We start from the raw sequence: 27,412 nt of genomic DNA, 5'->3' as shown, positions 1-27,412 counted from the left end.
ACTGTATACTGCATACCACAGTTTCGCCAACATTAAATAGCATGAAATTTGAATGCGTAAACTTTTGGTTGGTTGGACTTATATGTTGTCATGGCAACAAAAATATTTGAAACATTCGAATTTCGATGTAAATACATAATTATAATATTTCTTAAGTTAAGAAAATATATTGGCAATTAAAAATGTTTCGTGGGGATAATTCTAATTCATTGAGTTATGAACAACAGACAAAATTTATTTTGGATCGTATAACCAACGTAGAGAAGCACTTTGGTGAACTTTGTGTCGGTTTCGGTGATTATACTCGAAAAACTGCTAGGTTTGTCGTTTTTACAACATTATCATAATGATTAGTTTTATATAGTTTAAACCAAACATTTATGTTAACTTTCAAACAGCTTATTAAAAATGGTCACTTTTATTATAGATTACGTGACATGGGAGACGAACTCGCAAAAATATTTAAGGAGTATGCTAATAATGAATTAGTTAACAAATCCTTGAGTACCGGTTTAGACAATTTGTCTTTAACATTAACAGCTATAGAAGAATATAGAAACTGTGCTGTTCAACGCTTGGAAGCAAAGGTAATTTCGGAAACGGAATTCCTGTACTATTTTGTAAAACTGATACTTATGTTGATATAATGATAAAATTCCAATAATATTGTTTGTGTTGGAATTAAATTTGAACCGCTATTAAACGAAATGCATGTAATTTCGTAAGTTTTAAAGTTAATTTTATAATTTATAGTAGTTCATAGTTTACCATTTAATATAAAAAAAACCGTGGTGCGGTAATATCTTTTAATTCAGGTGCAATGGCTCAGGTCTCTGCTTCGTGATTATTTTTCCAGTCGGTAAGTGAACAATCAGCCTTCAGATCAGTAAATCTTTGCGGTTTAAGGGATGTCGGTTTCCTAATGATGATGCCACCATACGAGCGAGTAATAATAGCGCATATATACAGAAAGTCCATTAGTGCACACCCGGTGATCGAACCTACGACCACGGTGACCGCAGAGTTCGTCCGATGAAGCCTCTAGGCCAACGATGCTCTAAAATTATAGTTTATATTGTAAAATTGTGTAGGCGTCGTAATCATTTTTTTTAATAATATGTAGTACCATAATAAAAATGTATGATATAAAGACTCTTTGATGCGCCTGTTATAAATATATAACAATTTTTATTCGACACGCAGGTAATTGGGGAGTTATGCCAATACGAAAATATTTGTAAACACGCCCGCGAAGAACTGAAACATACTTTGAGCGTTCGTGAGAAAGAAATGGCGAGGAAGAAGATTCTTGACAAAGCTCGAGAAAGACAACCATTTAATCGACAACAAGTGGTAAATAGTTTAGTTTTTTTTCCTAATCCCTGTATTTTTTTTTTTGCATTTTATTGCATGGAAATTTTGCTTTAAGTACATGTTCGCAATAAACCGTTAATGGCGGTGATGAAAAGTGTCTTGTGGCGAAAGGCTTAAGGCATGCAAGGGCCTAAAACAAAAGCATTCATTGATATTTTACACACATGGGTTAGTCACATAACTTGCCTATAGAATGCACTTGATTACACGCAGAAATGTGTCCGTCTCTCCGTCCGTTTCGTCCGTCGTAATGAGCTACATAAGTATACAACTCCTAAACTATGATATCTATTTAACAAACAAGTCCAAATTACGAATAAAATAACACAAACATCTACTATATACTACGCTACCTAGCCGCAAGATTGTCTAAGACGTTTCTCTTAATTTCGGAATCAATGCTGAGCCTTCTTTTGAGAGATTTTTAGTACCTACTATAAATCGGCAAAAAAATATGATACCCAATACTGATATTCTTTGATAGACATACGCCGAATCCGAACTCCTCAAAGCATCAGCGGAAATGTCACGTACAGCTAAAGGTCTTAGTGAGCTGACAGAGTTCTTTGAAAAACGCAAGTTGCAGCAACTGAAGGGTCTACTCACGGACTTCGTGATGGTGGAAATGACATTTCACTCTAGGGCTGTGGAACTGCTAACTGTTGCTTACCAGCAAATCGGTGATATCAATGATAAAGCTGATTTAGAGGTTGGTTGTTATATTTACCAATAATTTATCTTTGCGATGGAAATTAGACCAGTGTGGGCCTAGTTGCTTAGGAAATCATTGTGAAAACCGGCATGCCTTAGACCCAAAAAGTCGACGGTGCGTGTCAGGTATATAAGACTGATCACATTCTACTTAATAATAATAATAATAATATAATAATAATTTATTTATTGCACGAATATGGTATAAAATGTCAAGGTGGTACAATTGTCAGTCGTTCGCATATTCTGCCACACACAGTGGCGCGCAAATTTATCTTAGTTTAGATTTTACATTATTAGTCAGATTCATATCAATTAAGTCAATTATCATACATAATTAAATTTATATAAATTACCATGTCTCACACAAATAATCGTTTATTGAGTAGTACGTTTTTTCTAAAAGTAATGCACTAAGTCGCTTTTTAAAGATTCTTGTCGGAAGATCTTTAAGTTCTTTCGGTAATCTATTGTAAATTTTAATTGCCATACAGAAGGCGTTTTTCCGAAATAATTCTAAATTTATTTTTGGCACAGCCAATTTCTCCCCATGTCTACTACTTACTACATTCGATTTAAAAATATGTATATTTCTGTGTACGAACAGGGACATTTCTAATATATAAATACATGGAAGAGATAACACTTTGAGTCTCTTAAATAGAGGCACGCAACTATCGATGCAATTTGCTCCACAAATTGCTCTAATACATTTTTTTTGGGCCTTAAATACCCTATTCACTTCGACTGAATTTCCCCAAATTATAATTCCATATCTAATTATAGATGCAATATATGCATGATAAGCAGCTAATACCGCAGCATGGTTAACAGTTTCCCTTAGTCGTTTTAACACAAAAACAAAACGGTCTATTTTGTTCTGTAATTTTTCAATATGTGATTTCCAATTACAAAATTTATCTATCGTTATACCTAAAAATACACACTCGTTCATTATGTCCAGTTTATTGTGTTTATATTGTACGTCTATTAGTGTTTTAGAGTTATATGTCTGAAAATGAATTATGTTAGTTTTGGTCATGTTTATTTGTAGGTTATTTGAATTCATCCAGTTGATGGCGTCGTCTAGAGATTTAATTAAGTTGTTTTTTAAATCTTGGTCGTTTTTGCCTTTTATTATAAGTGTAGTGTCATCAGCAAATAGTATACAGTTCTGGTGTATAGCATCTGGGAGGTCATTTATGTATGTTAGAAAAAGTAGTGGGGCCAAAATACTGCCCTGAGGTGTTCCGTACTCATTTTTCTTATAGTTGGATCTATAGGTTTTTTGTTTTAGTTTACAAATCTTTGTTATTTCCACATATTGCATTCTATTTTCAAGGTAACTTTTCACCCAGTTATAGGCATTACCTCTTATTCCGTAGCATTCTAATTTTTTTTAAAGTCTTTCATGGCATACAAAGTCAAAAGCCTTTGTCATGTCTAAAAAGATGCAACCTACAAGCATTTTATGATTTAAGCATTCAGTAATTTGTTTAACTAGGGTAAAGCACGCAAGGGTAGTGGAACGATTTTTCCTGAAGCCAAATTGTTCTTTTTTTAGAATATCGTATGATAAAAAGAAATTCTCTATTTTATTATACATGACTTTTTCGAAAATTTTAGATAATATGGGAATTAAAGTTATTGGTCTATAATTAGTCATTTGTGTTTTTGCTCCTTTTTTATGTAATGGTTTGATAATTGATATTTTTAGTTTTTCAGGAAAGATCCCTTCTACTATCGATAGATTAATTATGTATGTCAGTGGATCAAGTAGGTATAATGCGCATGATTTAATTGTTTTGGTATCTAAATTATCGTATCCTGTAGATTTTGTATTTTTCAACGATGTAATAATTTTTAGTATATCCGTGTTATTTATGGGGGAAAGAAAAATACTTTTATGGTTTAGAGGGATTTTAGCTTCTGGCAAATTGTTTGTTTTATTTTTAGTAGGCAGTGAGGTAAAATAGTCATTAAAAAAGTTGCATATTTCATGCGGTGATTCATATGTTTTGTTATCGATATTAATTGCTTCTATTCCTGAATTAAATGTCATGTCTCGTGTATTAGTTTTAATTACATTCCAGGCTGCTCTAGTTTTGTTTTTTGCGGAATTTATGTATTCTGCATTATTAAGTTGATGGGATTTATGTATACATTTTTTTAAGATAGATGAGTATTTATTATATGCAGACTTATTTTGTTTTTTATTGTGCTTATTTAAATGATATTTTAGGTATAACGTTCTTTTTCTTATACAACATTTTTTTAGCGCTTTAGTAAAGAATCTATTTTTGATAGGCTTGAATGTATTTTTGATTTTTAAGATCGGAAAGCACAAATTGTAAAATAATGTTATAGTGTCATGGAAGTTGTCGAATGCTTCATTTGTTGTTGTGGAGCTGTATACGTCCGAGAAGGTAAGGCTTGATAGACACCTCATAAATGTATTAGTGTTTTCTCTATTGAGTTCTCGTCTGTATATATACCAGTACTTTGGGATATCTTTCAAGTTTTCGTTTTCTTCGAGTCTAAAAGTCAGCGATTGTGCGGTCTCATGGTCTGAAAGTGCCAAGTAGTGGAGGCTCGCTTGTGTGTCATTTATGTTACTTGCTATTAAGTCTAAGCAGGCGTTTTTACGTGTTGGGCGCTTTATATGATTTTGTAAATTATTATTTTGAAGAATAGAGATAAGTTCTCGGGAATTTTTATCATTTTTTAAAATATCAATGTTCCAGTCTCCACATAATATTAGTTTTTTGTTGCGTTTCCTGCATAGGTTACTTAAAAGTTGTTCTAAATTATATAAAAAAGGTGTTACATCTAACTTAGGAGTCCGGTAAATACATATTATTATTAAGTTGTATTTACTTATTTCAACGCCACAAAATTCGAATTGAAGAGGTATTGCGAGTCTAGGGTAACAAATTTCCTTGTATTTTAAATTGTTTTTTATTAAGACGCACGAACCTCCTCGGCGTTGGTTAGGCCGAGAAAATGAAGAGACTAATCTATAATTATTTATCTTAACGTTGGATTCACTACCTTGTTTAATAAAAGTTTCTGTGAAACATATGATGTCTACATTTCCTAAATTTCTTTGCAGGTCTATGATGGCTATATTAATCAGATCTTGTTTGTTAAGCAACCCTGCTATATTTTGATGGATGAGTCTTAATTTATTTTGCTTATTAGTTGCAACGAAAAAAATTCTCACCGGAAGGCTGGTTTTTATTTATAATATTGGTACTTGGCATTTTAAAAAAATTTGTTATTTTTAATTGTACAGTGCGAGTTGAGTTTGTGTGACTATGGATGGATTTATTGTTGAGATTTGTCTTATGCTGTGTATAATATCGAATGTACTCGATTTCCGCGTTTATCTTATCACATAAATTGAAGAGGTGTTTTGTATGAGAATAGGGTGTGTTTTTATCGTATTTCGAGTGGCGTATTTTTAAGTAGTGGCAATATTTATAATTAGATATTATAGATTCTAAATGAAAGTTAATTAATTTTACATTTAAGTGAGTATTATACTGTACATTTGTTATAAACACCTTTTGCTGTCGCAGTTGGTATAGCACATTACACAATTGTGCGATGAAGGCATAAGGCCGTTTATCATTTGCACCTATTACCAACATTACAATGTCCTTGGGCTTAATTACGGACTTATTAATCTCACCAATACAGCTACTAAGAATCTGTGCACTAGTAGCATTGGGCTTTATAAACGAAGTTATTTTGTAATTTTCCTTTTGCATATTTGATCTTGATTTTATTAGTTTATGTGTTAAGCCACAAGCTTGCTGATCCCCAAATATTATTATTTTGGGTTGATTTTCTATTGCTTGACCATTTACCGTCTTGACATTGTCGTTTTGAATATCTGATTTTGTTGTTCTTATAGTGACATCTATTGGCAGCTCCCTAATATTCTGATTGTGGTTTTCAATATTTGGTGGGAATTCTTGTATACTGCGCTTTTTAAGTTCTTTATATTTGGAAGGGCAGTGACTGCAGGCGGATTCTGCATTTTCTTGGTTTTGCTTTTGTGGTAATGTGTTGGCAGTAATATTATTGGAAGGTGAAGAATAATTTTGTTTTAGTTTATTTATAGTTTCCTTCTGTTGTATAATTTCAAGGCTTTTGGTGGAATTTTCAAGTGATAGGTTCTTAATTTTTTGATGTGCTGAATCTAATTCTAATTTTAATTTTTTTATTTGCTCCAGTAATTCGTAATGTTCATCTAAACCTCTCGTAGATATTTCTGGTAAACTTCTTGGATCAGAAAAGTCATAGTTTGATTGAGCAGAACTAGATGAAATGTTAAGTGATTCAATAGATCTTCTTTGCTTTCTTCTTTTGGTAACATAGTCGTTTTCCATTATTAAAAAAAAAAAAAAAATGAAAATATGATTAACAGACGTTTGGCTTGAACCGACGTGATTCGAACCAGGACACGTAATAGTAACCTATGTATCTGAGGTAAGTCGATAGTACCATTAGCCAACAGGCCTATTACGTATGCTTCGAAGTTAACTATTATATTTATATTTGTGTAAATTGCGTTGAAAAAACGTTAGAATTCAACTGACGTGAGTCACATCGAAGAACAAAGGATTCACTTAATTTTTAAGTTTCTTCACTTTTATTGCAGTTTACTAGTTTGTAGCACTTCACCGGTAAGGTTGTCACTTTTTAAGTTTGTAAATTGATTGGGAATTGTATTTTTAAGCAAAATATGGTTTTATGTAAAATGTTAGGGGCCAAACATTTTATTGTTAATATTGTCACTGTTTCATAAAGAAGTACTTGTTTAATATTACCATCACAAAGATAACTTTTACAAACTTCACTGATTAACTTTTTGATTGAAATAATGCAATGAAACTATTTATAAACAATAAAATACACGGAGCTATTGTTTACAGGCCAGCGCCATCTTGTTTATCTCTTCTTTAAAGGTTGTAGCGCCAATATTTTTTGATGGCGATGTTTTCAGCGAAACAATAACTGTTTTAGGCAATCGATATGAATTGACGAAGAATTGTGTGTACGTCTAATGTCTTATTCTCTTAATGAGTTACTAAACCTTTATAGTTCAGCTAATGTAAGAGATATTATAGCAATCTATAAATAGATATACACATTAGCTCTAGTAGGAAATATCGTATGATTTATCTTATTTTCTATATTTTAAATCAAATTTCTATGGTACATTTTTACATAGCAAATACAATAATATATATTATCTAATCTAAAATTAAAATATCTAATATGACTTTTTTTTGGAGTTGTTACTGACAGGACTTTCCGAAAAAGAGGAACCAACGGTAATTTTACTTTTATCTCTTTTCAGTTCAGTTAAAATATTTTTTTTGTTTGGCATAATTATTGTCTATAGGTTTCTGATGCTTTTAAATTTTATTGTAAAAAATACATAACAGTGTCAATATAACGAAAAAAATATTTAGCACTTCTGCGAATGCAAATTTCCCCACAGTTCTATTTCTGCAGCATTGAGGTTTTAAAAATGGATGGCGCACATTAAATAAATTTAAAAATTAATTAATAATCTTTATTAATAACCTTTTTCAAATAAAAATATTGAATAAAAGGTTATTGTAACCTGAAGTTTTTAGACTTAATTTGATTAAAATCTTTTAGCTTAAATCCACATAAAATAATACCTACAAACTTGATGTATTATTTATAATAAAATTGATTTATGTTCTTGGGTAAATAAACCCTTGCTTAAAAAAATTAAGAATATCTACATAAATCCAATGGTACTTAATTAATAATTTAACTTGCTTATTTAAATAAAATATTGTAGAACTTCAAGCGGAAGCTAAAGTCCCCAGAAAAGCCAGTGAGCACCGGTATTTCTGCGCGATCATCTTCGCTTGCGTCACTCATGTATCCACAAATGTCTCCACAAAAAGACGACGACTCCTCGGTAAGTATTGAAAAAAAGAAAACATTATATGTATATAAGTGGGTGTTACCTACTGATATATATAATGTTTTTTTTTTTCACTTTAACGAGCCATAATATCGCCAGTTTATTGGTGTATTTATTAAGTTTCGTATAATAACATAGATCTATCCGTTCATTTCATGGAAGTGGGAAATTTAGTCCTAGCACTTGTTAAAATTTAGTCGAGAGTTAAGTATGACTGTCGTACAGACTGTATTACAGAGTGAAATTTTCAATGTTATACCTACCCTACTTCCGCTCGTCTCTGTAGGTCTATGCTTTGTTATTATTTCAGAGTTTGGGAAAAATGCGATCTCCGGATAAAAATATGAAAGCAAGATCAAGCTCTATAGCAGCTCTCATGAACCATTCAACTTCGAAAGACGAAGACACTGTTTCGGTATAAACTAGTTATAGTATTGTCTTTTATTTACATAACTTTTACACATTTAAAGAAAAACACTTTTTTAACGGATTATAGATATGTATTTATATTTAAACTTATAATTATTTGTACATAATTTTAAATTTAAACCGACGTTTCGCGTGCTTTACAGCGTGCGTGGTCACGGTGACTGAAGACAAAGGTGTTAAATGTCAAAAAGTATTACAGCTGCAGAAAAATGTTGTGTTATCTGTATTTATTTCCCCGGAGTTGGTATCGACTAAAAGATGTAGGGTTTTTGCAGAAATTGCTCACGGTGTCCTCCATTTTCGCGGGTTGTTTATTTTGAGATTTTAATTTGGATATTATTGGATCCCAGGTGTTTGATAATTTTAGGCCGTCCTCTCTATTGAAATTGGCGTGTTTTTTGATTTCAATGGCTTCGCGTACCAATCTTGGGAAGAATCTTTTTTCTTTCGCAAGTACTTTCGGTTGGTCAAAGCGTATGTAGTGATTAGGCCTATCTAGTGTGTGTTCACAGACTGCTGATTTTGTGTGTCGTCTATGTCTTATGTCCGCGATGTGTTCCTTGAGTCTGCTGGACATATTGCGTTTAGTTTGCCCTATGTAAGACAGGCCACAGTCGCAATCCAGTTTGTATATACCTGCATCTTGCAATGGGGTGTTACTTTTGATTGGTCTTAGGAATTGCTGAATCTTCTTGTGCGGCTTGAAAATTGTATTAATGGAAGCTCGTTTTAGGACCCGGCTAATTCTATCTGTAACTCCCTTCACATATGGCAGGTAAGCTGGCTGGCGAGGAACTGTTTGTGTCTTGTTTTTGTTTCTGTGATGCAGCCGGGGGATGCGCAACTTGTTTCGGTGTAGCACCTGTTTGACATGCTGTAGTTCCTCCTTGAGGTGGGCCGCATCACAAAGACGTTGGGCTCTCTGAAACAAACATTTACCGACAGAGAGCAGTTGTGACGGGTGGTGGTGGGATTCACCATTGAGGTACCTATCTGTGTGGGTTGCCTTTCTGTGTATTGTGTGACCTAGTGTGCCATCTGCTTTGCGTATAATTAAAATGTCTAAAAAGGGCAGACAGTTGTTGTTTTCTTTTTCAACAGTAAATTTAATGTTCTTGTGTATTGAATTTAAATGCGCTAGAAATGTAGATATTTTGTCATTGGGGAGTACTACAAATGTGTCATCGACATATCTCTTGTACAGTCTAGGTTTAACCGGGGCATTGGCCAAAGCTCTCTCCTCAAAGTCCTCCATGAAGATGTCAGCGACTATAGGTGACACCGGAGAACCCATGGCTACTCCATCAACCTGCACATAGAACTCATCTTTCCACATTAAGTACCCTGATGTAAGACAGTGTTTTACAATATCTACATAATCTGGTGACATGTTCTGTTCCTTAAGTCTTTTTGAAATTATATCTAGGCAGTCATTTAGTGGTAAGTTTGTAAATAGTGACTCAACGTCAAAACTCACCATAGTTTCGTTGTGGAGTAATTTGAGATCTCTACATGTTTCCACAAAATGGTAAGAGTCCTTGACATAAGCACTAGTGTGCCCCCTGAGAGGGGATAATATTGATGCTAAGTGTTTGGCTAATTTGTATGTGGGTGAGTCGATATGACTGACTATTGGTCTTAAAGGATTGTTGAGTTTGTGTATTTTTGGCAATCCATACATTTTTGGAGGTTTTACACAGGCTGTTGCTAAGGATTTAACATCTAGTGATAGTGTTTTAGAATATTTAGTAAGAAGGCTGGATGTTTGTTTTATTACCTTGTCGATAAAGATCCCACAAACAAGGTAATAAAACAAACATCCAGCCTTCTTACTAAATATTCTAAAACACTATCACTAGATGTTAAATCCTTAGCAACAGCCTGTGTAAAACCTCCAAAAATGTATGGATTGCCAAAAATACACAAACTCAACAATCCTTTAAGACCAATAGTCAGTCATATCGACTCACCCACATACAAATTAGCCAAACACTTAGCATCAATATTATCCCCTCTCAGGGGGCACACTAGTGCTTATGTCAAGGACTCTTACCATTTTGTGGAAACATGTAGAGATCTCAAATTACTCCACAACGAAACTATGGTGAGTTTTGACGTTGAGTCACTATTTACAAACTTACCACTAAATGACTGCCTAGATATAATTTCAAAAAGACTTAAGGAACAGAACATGTCACCAGATTATGTAGATATTGTAAAACACTGTCTTACATCAGGGTACTTAATGTGGAAAGATGAGTTCTATGTGCAGGTTGATGGAGTAGCCATGGGTTCTCCGGTGTCACCTATAGTCGCTGACATCTTCATGGAGGACTTTGAGGAGAGAGCTTTGGCCAATGCCCCGGTTAAACCTAGACTGTACAAGAGATATGTCGATGACACATTTGTAGTACTCCCCAATGACAAAATATCTACATTTCTAGCGCATTTAAATTCAATACACAAGAACATTAAATTTACTGTTGAAAAAGAAAACAACAACTGTCTGCCCTTTTTAGACATTTTAATTATACGCAAAGCAGATGGCACACTAGGTCACACAATACACAGAAAGGCAACCCACACAGATAGGTACCTCAATGGTGAATCCCACCACCACCCGTCACAACTGCTCTCTGTCGGTAAATGTTTGTTTCAGAGAGCCCAACGTCTTTGTGATGCGGCCCACCTCAAGGAGGAACTACAGCATGTCAAACAGGTGCTACACCGAAACAAGTTGCGCATCCCCCGGCTGCATCACAGAAACAAAAACAAGACACAAACAGTTCCTCGCCAGCCAGCTTACCTGCCATATGTGAAGGGAGTTACAGATAGAATTAGCCGGGTCCTAAAACGAGCTTCCATTAATACAATTTTCAAGCCGCACAAGAAGATTCAGCAATTCCTAAGACCAATCAAAAGTAACACCCCATTGCAAGATGCAGGTATATACAAACTGGATTGCGACTGTGGCCTGTCTTACATAGGGCAAACTAAACGCAATATGTCCAGCAGACTCAAGGAACACATCGCGGACATAAGACATAGACGACACACAAAATCAGCAGTCTGTGAACACACACTAGATAGGCCTAATCACTACATACGCTTTGACCAACCGAAAGTACTTGCGAAAGAAAAAAGATTCTTCCCAAGATTGGTACGCGAAGCCATTGAAATCAAAAAACACGCCAATTTCAATAGAGAGGACGGCCTAAAATTATCAAACACCTGGGATCCAATAATATCCAAATTAAAATCTCAAAATAAACAACCCGCGAAAATGGAGGACACCGTGAGCAATTTCTGCAAAAACCCTACATCTTTTAGTCGATACCAACTCCGGGGAAATAAATACAGATAACACAACATTTTTCTGCAGCTGTAATACTTTTTGACATTTAACACCTTTGTCTTCAGTCACCGTGACCACGCACGCTGTAAAGCACGCGAAACGTCGGTTTAAATTTAAAATTATGTACAAATAATTATAAGTTTAAATATAAATACATATCTATAATCCGTTAAAAAAGTGTTTTTCTATAAACTAGTTATATTCTTTTACGAGTAATTTAAAAAGTTTTTAAACGGTTGCTTTTCGGTCAAAGGTTTTGAATTTATGAAACTGTTTAAAAGACAATATTTCCTAATAGCTGTAAAAAACTCAAATGTGGAGATTATTAAATAACTGAAAAAGAATGTGTATGACTCTGACCAAAGTATTTTAAATAATTCTCTTTCCAACAGGAAACAGAAGACTCTGAAGATCAAAGTTCTACGGAAGAGTCCGAATCGAAATAATAAGTCTGTATCTGATGATAATATTGACTAGTGTAAGTAATAAAAATGTGTTTTAATATGTTGTTTATAAATAAAACTATTAACGCAATTTATTTATGTATCATTTGACACCTCATGCTGATCATCGAGGAGGAGAAGCTAATAATAATTACAAAGACAAAGAAGCGTAAGATTTGTGCAGTTCATATCTAAAGGATGTGATCTAAACAGTGTTCAACTGTGAAAACGTATTTATTCCTTTTGAATTTGCCCTATTTGAAAAAGGAAATTAAAAAAAGTTACGAAACCTCAACCAATGTTTATGGTTTTTAAATTATCATATTCTACTCAGAATAACACGCGATAGTTCATTGATTAGATATTTAATCCTGTACGGTGTAGGGTGTACCGCCCCGTGCATGACACAGACAAAATCGATTAAGTTCAGGTTACTCATGTTCATTGACTATTAAATATTTATTACTTTTGGTATATTTCTAAATTAATCATCTAAAACTATTCTTGTTGAACTATCAATAAAACTAAAGAATTTCAACAAAAAAAATATGTTGCTATAAAAACTCTTTCTCAAAACAATTAGAGTTGTATAAATATTTTGCATGCTAATAAACGCGTACTGCATATAACATGGAGGAAGTACATTCGCTTCTTATTAAAACAATAATTGTTTAAGTTTGATAAGCACAGAGGTATGATCTTTCTGAAGAAAAATATACAAATGTTTTCAAATAATTTAATGTGTGAAATTACAAAACATATGTGATACAAAAAACTTATCTAAGACTACAATTAAAATACCTATTTGTGAATATATATATATTATATAGATAGAATTGTTTTCACAGCTGGATTGGTTGCAAACAAACACCATTAAGATACATTAATGATTCTTCAACAATTATATATTGATGACAATTAAATAAAATTACTTAGGTTATATTATTATGGACATGGTGTTATAAATACATTAGTTAATTTTAGTTTAAAGTGAAAAACTTTTTAGAATATAAATTATTTGTTGGTTGCTTTATTATTTAATAAAAACGTTTTTAAATTTTATTGGTTCTTTGAGGAAGATTTCAATGTTAATATGAGGAATTACAAACAAATGTGGTTTTTTTTTTTCAATTTAATGTTTGGAATTAAGACTTATATCTGCTTTAATTTATGCATAATATTACTACCAAGTACAAATCATACACTATTATATGATTAATGTAAATCTCTTAAATTATTTTTCATTTTCAACACCTGCTTGTGTCATCAAATCTGTGATATTTTTTTCCAATTCATCAACACGAGTACCCATTTCATCTATTCTATTAATGATTTGGTCAGACATACTTTGAAATTTATCTTGCATGTTTTGTAGCAGAGATTGAACCTGAAAATAATATTATGTTTTAAATAGAAAAATCTAACATAATATTGATCATCATTTTGGGTAAGGATTTATTTTATTAATACGATTATTACGACAGAAACGACAATTATATTTATTTAATTATAGGTTGTAAAAAACAATAAAATAATTTTTAAAATTTAATATTAGGTAAACAGGAGAAGAATATGAAGGCAATTTAAGTTGATAATAACTTACATATTGTGTTACTTCTTGCATATTCTTCGGGTCGTTACTTGGTGTGTAGTTATTTTCTACGTCTGATGTAGGTTGCTCAACTTTAGGATCTGCCATTTCTCAAAAATACGATTGCTTCCTATGAAACCGCCAGCACTACTTAACCGTTGCTTAGTTTCCAACAAGTTCGACCGATTGCTGAATTTCAATTCGTTCAACGTTATCTCATGCTAAGACCAGATCTCCCGAAAATCGTTTTGAGTTATTATGTTATCCCAAAGTGTAATATTTCTAAATAACTAATTAAGTAATTCTCATTGCATTTGAAAACTCAAAACACATCAAAAAGATAATATTAAAAAAATAAAATGCTGTCAAAACTCAAAACCACAGATAAATTACAGTTTACGTCACCTAGACCAATTTATCTCATGTCAAAATTTAAATTTTACTTGAAACTGAACAGTCAAGTTCACTTTCATTCATTTATTTGAATGTCAATTGTAATAAAAATCTTCATCAACCATGATTTATCGTTGTTATTTTTTTTGTTATTTCTATGTTAGCTTAAGCAGTTAATCACTTATAGCTAAGAAGTAACCTTAAGTTTGAAAAGTAAACAAGTGTATATTGTAACTAGATCAAAAAAATCAATATTTGTGTTATGTTGATGCCGCTAAAAAACAATATAGGAGAGAAGTTTTCGTAATATTTCTAGGTAATAATAACTGAAGTGAAAAATACTCTTGTAGGAAAGAATAACATTTAATCAGTAAGCAATGCAGCCGCTGTTAAAAAATGATATTCAAATTGATTTAAACCAAGTACGATTGGATATATTACAAGGGATTCGTGAATGTAATGATCGGGGCTTAATTCAAACAGCTAAATGGTTAGCGGAATTGAATTTTGCGTTGAGAGATCATAAAATACAGTATCCAGAACAACAAAATCCCTATGAGGATATAGCACCAGATGAACGGGAAGCATACAGTTTGTCCAAAACGTATTTTGATTGCCAAGAATATGATAGAGCTGCACATTTTGTTGAAAATTGCAAGAGCTCTAAATGTGTGTTCCTGCACCGGTATAGTCAGTATATGTCCAGTGAAAAAAAAAGGTTAGATAATGCAACTGATGTAGGCACTGAGAATCCTGAATCAACACAAGTTCTACTTGATCTTTTGTCTTATTTTAAGGTGAGTTTTCTTACTAATTCTTAATAACTTGGCACTAAATGTGATTCCTATGTGTCTGAAACTAATGGATTTTGAAAAACAACTGCACCTGCATTTTAGTGCTTAGTAAACATGTGTATTTGATCTTTTAATCTCATTAAGGTGTTTGAATATCATTGATAATTTATTCATGTATAAAGTAAATAAGTGCTCTCCGTAATAGGTAAGAATTGTTTCAGGCAAATCAAAACAGCAATGATGGCTACCTACTTTACTTAGAAGGTGTTGTTTTAAAGAAACTTGATCTTAGAAGTCAAGCAGTGTCAGTTCTACAGTCGTCAATAGCTGTAACTCCTACCCTATGGTGTGCCTGGGTGGAGTTAGCTAGTTTGGCAAATGAATATGAAGCCTTGGATACTCTGCAACTGCCAAAGCACTGGATGATGTACTTTTTTGCAGCTCATGCTTTTGTGGAGCTTAAACTGTCTGAACAAGCTTTAGAAGCATATACAGCTTTAGCTGCAGCTGGATTTGAAAAAAGCACTTATATTAATGCACAAATGGCTATAGCACATCATGATGCAAGAGGTAAATATAAAACTACATGATATCTGCAATTTATATTTTTAGTTTGGTTACCAGTACGAGCTTGCCATACTAAACTGCATAATATGTTCTAAAGCCTTAAAAATATAATATTTTATAAAGATATTTCATATCAACTCATATAATGACATCATCACAGACAGGCATCTTTTCACATGCTTGAATCCAAACATGAATATTAGAACATCATGGTTATGATAAAACTATTTTACAGATGTGGATTCATCTCTAGCACTATTTAGAGAGCTGTACCAAAATGACCCTTATAGGTTAGACAATTGGGATGTATATTCCCACCTTTTGTACTTAAAAGAGAAACGAATGGAGTTAGCTAACTTGGCACAAAAGGCTGCTGCTATTGATAAATATAGGGTTGAGACTTGTTGTGTTATTGGTAAGCATATATATAGAATATTAAATTTTGTATTTTATATGTATTGCATAATTTTTACTAATACAATATTTAATTACTGAAATTATATTTCTCTTTTAATTTGCAACATATGTATGTGTAAGAAATAAAATAATATAAGTAGAAAAAATAAGCAGACCACAGATTCTGCAGATTAATATATTTTAATAAATTTATGAAACAGAGTACATTTTATTGTATCATGTATAATTTTATTGTTAGGCATTATATTTATAAAGCTTTCTATATTGAAATAAATATCATACAATTAAGAGTATGATGCCTATATCTATTTTAAGAATTTGTCCTGAAATTTATTATCAGTATCCATATTGTAGGAAACTATTACAGTCTCCGCAGTGAACATCATAAGGCAGTAATATACTTTCAAAGGGCATTATCATTGGACCCTTACTATTTGTCTGCTTGGATCCTGATGGGTCATGAGTTTATTGAACTACAGAACTCCAATGCTGCCATACAATGCTATAGACAGGCTATTGGTAAGAATTTTGTATCTTATCATGCTTTTAAAAAACTGCTTTCTTTTAAGATCTTTTCTTATTTAATTATTATTTTTTTAATATTAAGGAAATTTTGTCATGTTTAGTAACGTGAAGTCTACTACAATATTTTACATGCCATTTTTATTGGCTGATTGGTCTTGTGCTATTAAAGTTGTGTAATCCATCTTAACCATCCTATTAATGAAATAAAAGGTTATTGATTTGTATGAAATTTCGATATTATGTTCCCAATACCTATATTGTGAGTGTTGGAACCCTGTGAGAAAACATAAGATCACAGTCAGGATCAATATTGGGAGTTACCTGCATTGGTATAACTATATGTTTTAACATATATAGTTTTTATTTAATCTGGCTTTGATACAAATGTATTAATTTATTTCATATGTATACAAGCATAAGACTGCATGAAATATTCAAATAGAATATCCAAAATTTAACCTTTTTTATAATGTATCTCAAATTTGTAACATATGTTGACATTTTACAGATGTCAACAGAAATGATTATAGAGCATGGAACGGGCTAGGCCAAGCGTATGAAATACTTGGTTTGAATGGCTACTGTATATATTACTACTCAAGAGCGGCTCAGCTTAAACCGGATGATTCGAGAATGCTGGTATCCCTTGGTGAAGCTTATGAGAAGATGGACAAAATACCTAATGCGCTTAAGTGTTATTACAAGGCCCATAGTACAGGAGACATTGAAGGAATGGCTTTGTTTAAATTAGCTAAGTAAGTAATGATCACTCAATTCTAAATTATATTTATTCCTAACGTAGTAGCATTGCCTTGTTTCGGACATATTTACAAACATATATAATTTCTATAATCAGGGCGGTTCATCCGTTACTAGCACAGGAACCAGGCTATAACAATCAAAACTAAGAGGTGGCCTCAATAGATGGGCCGCGGATATACTAATATAAATATAGCTAGTTAGCTTAACATATTTTTTATATGCCATCATGTCAGACACTATTATTTTTACCACTTCTAGCTTTTTTGTTTCCCAGGCTCCTATTGTAGTGAAAATAATTGTATTCAAGACATCCCAGTTACATACACTATGTAGCAATATATAAATGTAATGATATCTAAAGATACAAAAAATAAACTACGAAACAAATTTAAAGAGTATAGAATATTTCATATAATTTAGTATATTTAGCACATTGCCATAAATAAATGCATAATAACTTTCTTGTAAAAAAAATATCATACATATAAAAATTGACCTGCCGTATTTTTTGTCTGTCTTACAAGCATTGCCTTAATAATCTTAAACACATAGTACAGGAGATTTCCTAGATTGGTTTCTTTATTTTTACAGAATGATATAACAACTTATTCTCCCTATACATCATCCTAGATGAAAAATGAAATAAAATCCGAATTGATTTGAGTTTTTCACTGATAATCGGAGGACTTTGCTATAATAACGCGTTTCTTGCAGATTATATGAAAAATCGAATATGCCGAATAGCGCAGCTGCAGCGTATACGGCGGCCTGTCAGGACCCTGCTAACGAGCCGAGTAAGGAAATGCCTGCTGCGCTTCGCTACTTAGCACAGTACTATCTCAGGTTCAGTCTATTGGACCACGCATCGCATTATGCATACAAATGCTTGGAGTATGAAAGTGTAAGTATACTTATATATAAACATTTTGATATACTTCAATATAAACAACTTGCGGGGCCTCATCTAAGGCTTATAATATTTTGGATGCTGCAATCGCATTTTATATATTTTTAATTTATTTTCCCCTATTTCTTTGCCTGCACGTTTATGCGTCAACCACAAACATGTCTTTATAGTTCAGCAATTAAAAAACGAGACTTGGGGAGCTATGACTGCCGTCTGGCAAAATAGAATACATTATTGACGTACGGAAGTCAAACAACCTTCGCTATGCACTACGATTAATGTGTGAAAAAACATGTTTAAAACCTTGCCTTATATGCTGTATATGAACGCCCAATAATATTAGAATTACAATAATTTATTTCGTTATAAAAATTTTCAAATGACAGTAGTCAATTGTGAAATCTAACATGCAAAAATATATAATATGTATTTCTATTCTATAACAGAACCTAATTCATACTTTTGACCGAATGTATGTTTGGTTCTGATAGTATTATTTTAATAACTCGTTTCAGACTAAGGAAGCCGGTAAAAACATATTAAAAACAATATCAGAGAAACGTCTGCAGGCCTCATCTTCCAAGCCAGTCAGTATATCAGATTTACCAAAACGGGACATGGATTTTTCAGTCACTGAAAACTCTGAAACATCAGATCCCTTCACAACACCGACGTTAAAAAACAAAAGTAGAAATAAATTGTAATAAAACTTAATTGTGTTTTTGTTTATGATTACTGTGCAGCGGGACTAACACAAACGACAAAACATGTAACAACTTGTAACAAAAAAAAAATAATATTGCATAGAGAATTGACGACATAATCATTGTCAAATTGACATATCGTAAAATTTGAAAAGCGCGGGAGACTCACTCCTCGCAAATAACATAATGTATTGTTTTAATACAGGATTTAATATGCATCTATAAAAACATCTTTTATAAATGTAATAATTTAACCCTGCGATACGGGACCAGGGAATAGGGGCATTATAGAACAAATGAACATTAAATAAGGCGATATTAAAATAAAACAAGCAAATAATAACCTTAATTGATTTATTTTTACATCTTCTATACAAATTAACAGATCTCAGTGCTCAGAGTAAATAATTAATACTAAATAAATAGTCAAGTGCATTGATAAAATATTCAAAAATTAATTGCAATACAAATAGACTGGTTACAATCACAGATAAGAATTTGAGAGGAAATTAATGGAAATGCTCAATCATAATATACAAACTTCAAAAATATAAAATATTCCCACACATAAAAACCTAATTAAACATTTATTTAATTGGCTTGTGTAGGGAACTAGCCTCTCAATTTCTATAAATTTTCTTAATCTAGATTGTGCTAATTTCGAAATCTGTCATGTTCATGGTTTGTACATTAAAATCACTAGTAAAGCCTTACAAATTCTATTGAGTATTTGCATAATTAATGTCATATAATACTCAAATGGACCATCAACAAAGGCGATTTACAGCCATTTTAAAAAACTCAAAAATGTACAGACAGGAATTTTTACTAGAAACTTCGTTGCCAGTTTGACTACCTTGTAATAATACGTAACAATATGTAATATATTTCATAGATTTTACTTAAGCGTATATATACTGTTTAATCATGTTACCCTAGCGGCACGCAATTCCATGGTTAAGACAACAGTAATTTAAGCATCATTTGGTGAAATCGCCTTTGTTGATAGTATGTATTCTGTGAACTTTTTGCCTCAAAAATACATTTGCGCGGAAAAAAATGGACGGTTATCATTGCACAGACATAAATTTTCTAATTACAGTAGTTGGACGTCATGCGTCTTACTACATTTGTAAAAACCTTTCGAACTTATCAGCAGGCTTACTATGTAATTTTATCAATTGATGTATGCAAATCCAACCTTTTTGACTAAAGCATTTTCAGTCTTACAAAGTAACCCTGCTGTAATTCTTACAAATATTTTACGTAGTTGTTAACGAATTATTAATAAATTATTAGCAAATAAACTATCTTGCCTTTAACAGTTAAGCAAATATACATTAATGATACGTAATGTTATTAATTTGTTCATTTTTAGTAAAATATAATAATTTCTGACGTTAAAACATTACAGCTGTTCCCTTACTCATTACTTACGGTGTTTAATTTTAAATAAAGCTCTGTATGTCATGCCAATAAAATACCTAGTCCAGTTGAATACGACCTTGGAATGAAATATATCATTCTCAGTTCATTGATTTAAAACAAATACCACCTTAGAAAACGTGAATTATGTAGTAGCCATGGCTACGTTAATTTCATACAGAATGAAACTGTATTCACAATTTGCAATCAGGCCTATATAGCTTTAATATGAAAATATATTTTTTTCTTCGATATATTAATAGAATAATTTATTTTGAAATGTATACGATTTTTTGTTTTTAGAAATATATTTTACTGAGATTTTCTAGTGGGTCAAATATGTAACTTTATGAAAATTATTTAGATTTAATAATTACACAATTTCTTAAATATTAAATATATGACCGCAATTTAGTATGTTGCAATCTAAGGACGGTTACGAAAATATTACAATTCATTAATTAGATTAAAATTCTAATTTCTTAGTTACTTCGAGTTCATATATAATTATTTATTAACACCCCAATATTAAGCAATATTCAAAATATATATTGTAAATAAATACGGTATTTTCTATTTACCATAAACAGAAATCGTCCCTATAACGCGACTTCCGTTCCCCATAACGCGCTATTCTGTCTATAAGGCGAAGAAATTTCAAGATATATTTCTTTAGAGTGACATTTCTAATGATTTGGAATAGACCCACGTACGCGAAAGTAAAGACTCGCGTACTTTTGCAGCTGTTTAAAATTTTAAAAATTGTTCAAAAATACGGTTATACGAGAAGACTCCTAAAACACGATTTACTCTAACGCGGCCCGGAACTACCGCGTTATATGGCGTTTTACTGTTGCTGTAGTTTGTTCGTTAGTTAGTTATTAAGTAGAAAAAATAAATTTCGTTCCAAGGTCGTAATTTTCTCTATACTAATTACAATTAATAAAGCTCAGACCGACATCTTAACATTTTAAAGTATATTCTAAACATTCCGAATACTAAAGCGTAATACATATAAGAATAAAGATCTGATTTAAGGCATATTGAGGCACTTAAGTTACAACCATTACTAAGCACTATGGCAAATGTATACACTTAATAAATAATTAGATTTGTAGCATTTTGTGCTTTTGTTACGTAAATTTGTTCGCGATATTACTTACACCTATCAGAGGAATGGGTTTTTCGGGTTCACAAAGCTCCCGTTGGTGGTCGGCTGAAAGAAAGTACATTAATTAATTAATGCCTTAAAAAACCTGCCTTAAGTTATTTAAACATCACGTAAATCAATTCTTAAAAGGCCGTATAAAACAAACATACGTGTGTACTTATGTACACGCGTTAGAAGTTATACTTCAAAATAAAAAAGCCTTATTCTACGTTTGTAAAAAAACGACACTAGCAATAGAAAAAAATGTAATACATTGAATGTTTTATAATAACGCAATATCTAGTTAAATAAAATTTATTTCAATATTACAAAAAACTACAATGTTGACTATGCTAACATTGCTAACTTCAGGGTAAGCGCGAAAATTTACTCTCATGTTTTTGAACTCCGAAAAAACGCTTCGTAGCAGTTACGTATACAGTATCGAAACAAGAAATTAATTGTCTTGTCAATAAATTAATATATTACATAGCTATTCTCAACCTTCAATAGTTAGTTAGTAGTAAATAATCTTAGACATGAAATGTCTGCACTATTTAGGATCGCGAGTAAGACAAATTAAATGCACACAGCAGACACGCGTCAATAATGCATCCTTTATAAACAAAAATACTTTAGAACATTTGTTATAAAATGTATATTGTATTATTTTTTGTGGTTTTCCTTTAGCAGAATAAAATATGCGTCATTTTCCGGTATCAAGATAAAAACATCAAAAATTCCGTATATTTATTACGGTCAACGTCAACAATTGAGATGGATAAAAGCGGGTCAAGAGAATTATCAGTGCGCAAACTGTTACTAAATGATAAACGGGGTCTAGGAGCTTCATTCGCTAAAATTTACACATAGATACTCCACTTCGTTTCATTCGCTTAATGCGATTTGTGCCCTGCCATTTTGCCTTAATTATTAATAATTCAGTAGTAAAATATATTAAATGCTTTTTTAGACGATACATGTGAAATCTGATGTTCCCCGATGAGCCTAAATGTTGTTACGAGTTGGGACTCAATACCTTCAGTTGATATCAACAAAAAAATTCGTGTTACTCTATCCAAAGCGTGTTTCATATCATTTAATTTCTCATTAAATTTATTAAATAAATGGATTTCCACAATTTCATTTACTAATAGTCGCCTAAGCCTCGACAAATTTAAGCTGTAACGGAATATGCTTAAAAGGTGTATTAAGAAAATCCATAGTATCGTCACATCCCACATAAACACACTGACGTACATACTTAATAAAATATTTTTTTAAATGTTTAAATCTTTTTGTATTACGTATTCCATCTTTGGCTATACCCTTAGTATAATTGTTTTTTTTATACATAGAATTTATGTTAGCTGTAGCTGATTACAAGAAATTAAACAAATATTTTTACACCCCTAACTGACGTAAAATATTTTATAACGAAGAAAAGTTTCTATGTGGGTGTAATAAATGCACTAGTATCACTTCCTCTATGTTATCAACGACATTATGCAAACGCTTGGTCTATCAAGCATATTTGTATATATACTATTTTTAATCTATGTATGAAAACGATGCAAATTTGGCATAATTAAAATTGAAAAACGGCTTAATATCCCTAAGAAAAAATAATTAAAATTTCATTGATACGTAAATTTTTCGTAAATAATATAGAACCGGTGTGACAATTTCCATTGTGTAGATAAGTTATGTGTATGTGAATAGTATGATATATAAGGTCAATAACGAGAAAATATAAAAGAGAATATTACCATAAATGGATTAACAGAAACTGGCGCAGTACTCCAGCCTCCATTGAAAAAAGGATTTTTGTTAGCGAATCCGTCGTTTGTTTGAAACGGATTGTTACTCATCACATTTTCCTCTGAAACAAATGTTATTTTACAATTTAATACAATCTTTTGTTCTTATCCAGTAACATAGTATTTAGTCACCTTTATCGAAGTAACATAATAGTGATAGACACAAGACATTCATAGAATACCGGTGGACGAAACTTTTTCCGATTCATTCAGTCTTAAAATTTAGTACAAAATTTTAATATTTAAATTATATTTTGGTTCCTTTAAACTCTGGTACATGTTTTATGTAAAATATCGCGTGGTACGTAAGGAAAAGCGTAGGATTTCCAGTTACGACCTAGTAATAAATATTAATATACATTATATGAATGATTGACCACTGATGAATGATTATTATACAAATGAATGAACAAATTCAACTGTAATTGATATCTACTAACACGTTTTATGTATATGTATTTACGTGGTATAGTTACTTATTGGAAGGATTCAATAATTATGATGACTGATGGAAACTTTTTCGGGGATAAAGACGAAACGCACTTTTCGCTTTATCAATATATATATATAACTAGCAGCCCCTCCCGGTTTCGCACGGGTGGACATTTATTTTTTTAAACATTTTTAGTAAATTTTTGTGATCTATCATCAATAGTTTTGCAGCGCATGCGATGAAAGATATTTTATAGGCCAATTTTTACCTGTGGTAACATTATTGTAGATTAGGGTACCTTAATAGTTTTCATACAATTAAAATAGCCTAAATTAATCAGTGATAATGTAGCATTCAAATGTGAAAGAATTTGTAAATATGTTTGTATTAAATTTCTTTTTGAGCTACACTACATACAAATCTTTTCTATTTATAATACTAATAAAGTTTAGAAGTATAGATATTAGATAACTAAGCTATCGTAAAGTCACTAAAGTTTTTAAAAATACCCTATTAAACCCACTTACCCATAGTTTTTTGTTGTCTAAATACTAAATCGAGGTCTGCTAGAGCCGCATAGCGATCATCTGTAAATATAATTTTATTAATCATTTGTTAAAACAATAATAGGGAAGTGATATTATGCATAGTACAAGGTTACTCTGCATGTTTTCATAACAACATTAGATAAATATTTATTCACGACATCTTAATACAGGTTTCGTTTTAGTTTTAGTAAATTGAAATACGTTTTTACGGTGGATCAAACATGTATTGATACTATAAATAAACATAATTATTTCATTTTAATTTTATTTATACTTCCATTTCAAATTTCTTAAAGTAAAATTGTAAATAATGACATTAACTTTCACCTAGATTCGGTAACCTTAAAATGATTCATTGCATTTGAAATATTTCTGCAATAGAATTCTGTCTGTATTTATTTTCTAACAAAACTCTATTGACCCAAGGAGACACGGGTCACACATTATAATGGGTATGTGTGTTGTCTACTAAAGATAAAGACAACATAGACGTAATTCGCACTACACTTATCAAATTTAACAATCAATAACTAGGCTAAATGTTTGTTAGCAAACAAATAATGAATTTCTATTTGGAGCATTCAGAATTATGTAGCTAATACTACAACTGTGCTATGTTAAGCGGTTTATTATATATTCATTTATTCATTAACTAAAGCCATTACTTAAATGCGATTAGAGATGAATTACAAGACAAACAATTAAACACTTATTTGAATTACAAGACAAACAATTAAACACTGTATGTGCTGTACAAATAAGTTCTTTGTCTTTGTTTAAAAACCATTCTCTTTTGTATGCCTTCCAATGCGAAATAATTTAAGTAGTATTCTATTATATCACTATACAAAAGCTGCATTACATTATGTAGGATGATGATAGTTATATGGAAACAGAAGCTTGTATTACATAAAATGGCACAGATATTATGTTCTCAGTTACTAGTTAATTTATAACTCCAAATACTTAGTATGTAAGAGTTGTTAAAATTACCAACTAATAAATGCTTTATCTTTAGTTTGTCGTTACTGTATTCTGAATTCTATAATATGTGGCATTCCCATTTTGTTCTCATCATTCACACACAAAAACCCCACAAAATGACTTTGTTTTAATGCTGTTAAAAATACTTTTATCAATTTTTTAAGTCAAATTTAATATGAGTCAATAGATAGCATTTTCCTCAAATAGATAAAAACTATGACTAACACATAAAAATACACTACCCCTTTTATTAACAAATTATATAATTGTTTGTAATTAATAATTTAACTTACTCGTAGCAGAATTTGTTGAATTAAAAGCATTAAATGCTGATGTGCTTGTAGTTGTTGATCGACTTGTATTGTTGTTAACACTATTAGAGACAGCATTATTGTTTTGAGCACTGTTGTATATATTTGCAGTTGAAAAATCTACTGGAAAACTGCAACAAACCATTTGGTAACTTTAGTAAAGATACTAATAATATTAAAAAAAAATCTAATTATGATTATTAAATTTGTATAATTATATCAATAACAAAACTATAACACTTGAAATTGATTTACTAATGCTATACTAACTTTATAGATATTATTGTCAATATATGTCTATAACATGAGGTATTAAAAATACTCAGTTAATACTCACTCAGGTACAGGAGCCATAGGGGCGACAGGTGCAGTGTTAATGCCGTTAAACAAAGGGGGTGCGAGATTATTAACAGGCCTAGCTATCTTATGATTTGTTTCTTGAACAGGTGTGGCGGATATTACTTTACTTAAATTCACTGTGTTGTTGTTAAGTGAATTTTTAGAGATCGGTGAAATCGCGATCAATGGCGCAGTAATAGTGGAACCAACCGATTTCTGTTTATTTTTAGTTTTCTGTGTCGAGGTGCCGTTTACAGAGGGTATATTGTTAGGTGCTGATTCTAGATAATATTGCTTTTTTTCATATTTATCAGACATGAAATCTCGGACGCGTTGTTCGTCGGTGTAGTTCACACTTTCACCCTCATACAGGCCTAGCCAAACACGCCTGCAGTAGTCATTTCCTCTGACTCTTATAAACTCTATTTCTTCTGGAGTAAATGTAGCCATGGAAATTGACTTTACGCGATGTGGTGGAGTGAGACCACGCCTGAAAAATAACACGGTCAGTTTGTTTGTTGTTCTAATTTAACTGCATTACGTAGAAAACAATACTTACAACATTCCCGAACATTTTGAGCACACGAAAGATCCTATCGTTGTATTAACATAAGTAGGTCCTCTTTGATTACAATCTAAACAATATTTGTTTCCATTTTGCGAAATTAGCTCACGTAAAATTTCTAAATTTTTGTCGTCCTGCTTGCGACGGTTTGCAGCCATTTTCAATGTATTTTTGTTCAAGTGTGAAGTTTGAACTTTCAAGCAGATACAAATGTCAAAGTTCGAAAAGTCAATCCTGACAATACACTCTAGAGTGTTGCTTTCATTAATATGTAAAAGCTATTTTGTTGGTGTCAACATTTACAAATAACTTTTGCGTCAATTATCATTTAAAAAATATTTAAAACAATTATTTTAATTAAACGACCCTATTCCTATTCGACCTTATTTTGCAGTTAATTAATATTAGTAACTGCAAAATAAGGTCGAAATTTTTAAATATCGCATTATCAGAAGGCTTGTAATTGCATTGCCGGCGTTTAAGAGTGGTATTGGTATTTTTCTTAAAGGAACCTAAGTCAAATTGCTTCGGAAATACTTCAGTGGACAACTAGTTCCATATAGTGGTGGTACTGCTATAAAGCTGCTTAAAAGTCCGGAACGACAGGCGTCCATGTAATAAGGGTGGAATTTTATATTCTGGCATGACGTCCGATAATGAAACTACGGCAGGTTTCGAACAACTCCTCTGAACACCCACTATGTTAAATACGATAGAAGAGGTAGAGAAACCCCACATCTCAACGCAAATGCCAGGGGATCAAGCCGCTCGGAAAGTGACTGATCGCCAACAATTCGAATTCTCCCTTCGTTAAATATGGTCATGTGGAAGGAGCTAGCTCTGGGGAGCTTCTGCCCAGATGTGAGAACAGTATTCCATGTGGCGCCC

At 31.9% G+C, this 27,412-nt stretch overlaps 4 protein-coding genes across 4 annotated transcripts; 2 read left to right on the top strand and 2 right to left on the bottom strand.

Annotated features, from left to right (window-relative positions):
- The first annotated feature begins 111 nt into the window (after positions 1 to 111).
- Positions 112 to 12,358, top strand: LOC111002321 (protein FAM92A). The gene is made up of 7 exons (XM_045630482.1): positions 112 to 319; positions 428 to 587; positions 1,204 to 1,353; positions 1,859 to 2,083; positions 7,934 to 8,056; positions 8,373 to 8,477; positions 12,239 to 12,358. The coding sequence occupies exons 1-7, from the start codon at positions 183 to 185 to the stop codon at positions 12,290 to 12,292; spliced, it is 954 nt and encodes a 317-aa protein (XP_045486438.1). The 5' UTR covers positions 112 to 182; the 3' UTR covers positions 12,293 to 12,358.
- A 653-nt stretch (positions 12,359 to 13,011) lies between these two features.
- LOC111001830 (heat shock factor-binding protein 1) lies at positions 13,012 to 14,232 on the bottom strand. The gene is made up of 2 exons (XM_022271873.2): positions 13,893 to 14,232; positions 13,012 to 13,676 (listed from the first exon to the last, which is right to left on the bottom strand). The coding sequence occupies exons 1-2, from the start codon at positions 13,986 to 13,988 to the stop codon at positions 13,524 to 13,526; spliced, it is 249 nt and encodes an 82-aa protein (XP_022127565.1). The 5' UTR covers positions 13,989 to 14,232; the 3' UTR covers positions 13,012 to 13,523.
- A 153-nt stretch (positions 14,233 to 14,385) lies between these two features.
- LOC111002573 (cell division cycle protein 23 homolog) lies at positions 14,386 to 18,959 on the top strand. The gene is made up of 7 exons (XM_022272729.2): positions 14,386 to 15,070; positions 15,289 to 15,637; positions 15,870 to 16,049; positions 16,406 to 16,570; positions 17,085 to 17,331; positions 18,053 to 18,239; positions 18,761 to 18,959. Exons 1-7 carry the CDS (start codon positions 14,651 to 14,653, stop codon positions 18,947 to 18,949), a joined length of 1,737 nt encoding a protein of 578 aa, XP_022128421.1. The 5' UTR covers positions 14,386 to 14,650; the 3' UTR covers positions 18,950 to 18,959.
- Positions 18,960 to 19,286: 327 nt separating this feature from the next.
- Positions 19,287 to 26,716, bottom strand: LOC111002563 (arf-GAP domain and FG repeat-containing protein 1). Its single transcript, XM_022272719.2, has 6 exons — positions 26,519 to 26,716; positions 25,958 to 26,449; positions 25,603 to 25,751; positions 24,305 to 24,364; positions 23,294 to 23,406; positions 19,287 to 21,590 (listed from the first exon to the last, which is right to left on the bottom strand). The coding sequence occupies exons 1-6, from the start codon at positions 26,680 to 26,682 to the stop codon at positions 21,543 to 21,545; spliced, it is 1,026 nt and encodes a 341-aa protein (XP_022128411.2). The 5' UTR covers positions 26,683 to 26,716; the 3' UTR covers positions 19,287 to 21,542.
- Between the last annotated feature and the right edge of the window lie 696 nt (positions 26,717 to 27,412).

This window comes from Pieris rapae, chromosome 12, assembly GCF_905147795.1.
Source record: "Pieris rapae chromosome 12, ilPieRapa1.1, whole genome shotgun sequence".
NCBI lineage: Eukaryota > Metazoa > Arthropoda > Insecta > Lepidoptera > Pieridae > Pieris > Pieris rapae.
Note: the sequence above shows the minus strand (reverse complement) of the source record. Positions and strands in the feature narration are given on the sequence as shown.

Coding starts and splice junctions, on each gene's coding strand:
- LOC111002573 (XM_022272729.2), top strand. CDS start 14,651: ATGCAGCCGCTGTTAAAAAATGATATTCAAATTGATTTAAACCAAGTA. Junction 17,332..18,052: donor GCTTTGTTTAAATTAGCTAA/GTAAGTAATGAT, acceptor CGTTTCTTGCAG/ATTATATGAAAAATCGAATA. Junction 18,240..18,760: donor AATGCTTGGAGTATGAAAGT/GTAAGTATACTT, acceptor AACTCGTTTCAG/ACTAAGGAAGCCGGTAAAAA.
- LOC111001830 (XM_022271873.2), bottom strand. CDS start 13,988: ATGGCAGATCCTAAAGTTGAGCAACCTACATCAGACGTAGAAAATAAC. Junction 13,677..13,892: donor TGCAAGAAGTAACACAATAT/GTAAGTTATTAT, acceptor TATTATTTTCAG/GTTCAATCTCTGCTACAAAA.
- LOC111002563 (XM_022272719.2), bottom strand. CDS start 26,682: ATGGCTGCAAACCGTCGCAAGCAGGACGACAAAAATTTAGAAATTTTA. Junction 24,365..25,602: donor TTCAACAAATTCTGCTACGA/GTAAGTTAAATT, acceptor TTATATTTACAG/ATGATCGCTATGCGGCTCTA. Junction 21,591..23,293: donor TTTCTGTTAATCCATTTATG/GTAATATTCTCT, acceptor ACTTTCTTTCAG/CCGACCACCAACGGGAGCTT.
- LOC111002321 (XM_045630482.1), top strand. CDS start 183: ATGTTTCGTGGGGATAATTCTAATTCATTGAGTTATGAACAACAGACA. Junction 1,354..1,858: donor CATTTAATCGACAACAAGTG/GTAAATAGTTTA, acceptor ATTCTTTGATAG/ACATACGCCGAATCCGAACT. Junction 8,478..12,238: donor AAGACGAAGACACTGTTTCG/GTATAAACTAGT, acceptor TCTTTCCAACAG/GAAACAGAAGACTCTGAAGA.